At 34.3% G+C, this 519-nt stretch overlaps 1 protein-coding gene across 1 annotated transcript in view; it reads right to left on the bottom strand.

The window, feature by feature from the left end:
• Positions 1–437, bottom strand: part of LOC107579779 (carboxy-terminal kinesin 2-like) — a gene marked incomplete at both ends in the record, with an annotated part of 3193 nt that extends 2756 nt beyond the window's left edge. The window contains one exon of the mRNA XM_016265574.1: positions 273–437. Coding sequence (XP_016121060.1) covers positions 273–437 — 165 coding nt within the window. The remainder of the gene's footprint in view (positions 1–272) is intronic.
• Positions 438–519: the final 82 nt, after the last annotated feature.

Genomic DNA, 519 nt, shown 5'->3' with positions numbered 1-519 from the left:
AAAAAAATATTGGGGTGGGACTTTAACATATGTTAATGCATTTGATTAACAATTATGAGAGCATGTAGAAAAATAAATGAATATGCATGGATAAGTCATTTATAATAAACACAGCAACATTCCATAAAAATGTGAATTGTCAAATATTGATTTCATGACTTGTGTAAAATAATAATAATAATACAACAAAAACACAATCTCACATTTTGAATTATTTAGCAAGTAAGCAAGCCCATTACAATAATTATAAAAAACAACACTTTGAGCAGTACCTCATCCTCATTGTTGACTTTTTGGTAGGTCAGGTTGGTAACTGTGATTTCATTGCTGGAGATCTTCCTGATCTCATGCTCCGGTCTCTTGTTTGGCTTTCCTGTGTAGAGAAGATCTCGAAGAGTCTCATTGTAGATCTCCACAAAGCTGGCAGTGAAGGTGTACTAAAAATACCAACACAGAAATGGTCTATTATTAAACAAACCATGAGGAGGCCAAAGCAATAACACACTGGATGCCCTGGGG

Source organism: Sinocyclocheilus grahami, unplaced genomic scaffold, assembly GCF_001515645.1.
Source record: "Sinocyclocheilus grahami isolate Dianchi unplaced genomic scaffold, SAMN03320097.WGS_v1.1 scaffold20163.1, whole genome shotgun sequence".
In the NCBI taxonomy this organism is placed as follows: Eukaryota; Metazoa; Chordata; class Actinopteri; order Cypriniformes; family Cyprinidae; genus Sinocyclocheilus; species Sinocyclocheilus grahami.
This window is presented reverse-complemented; position numbering and strand designations above follow the sequence as displayed.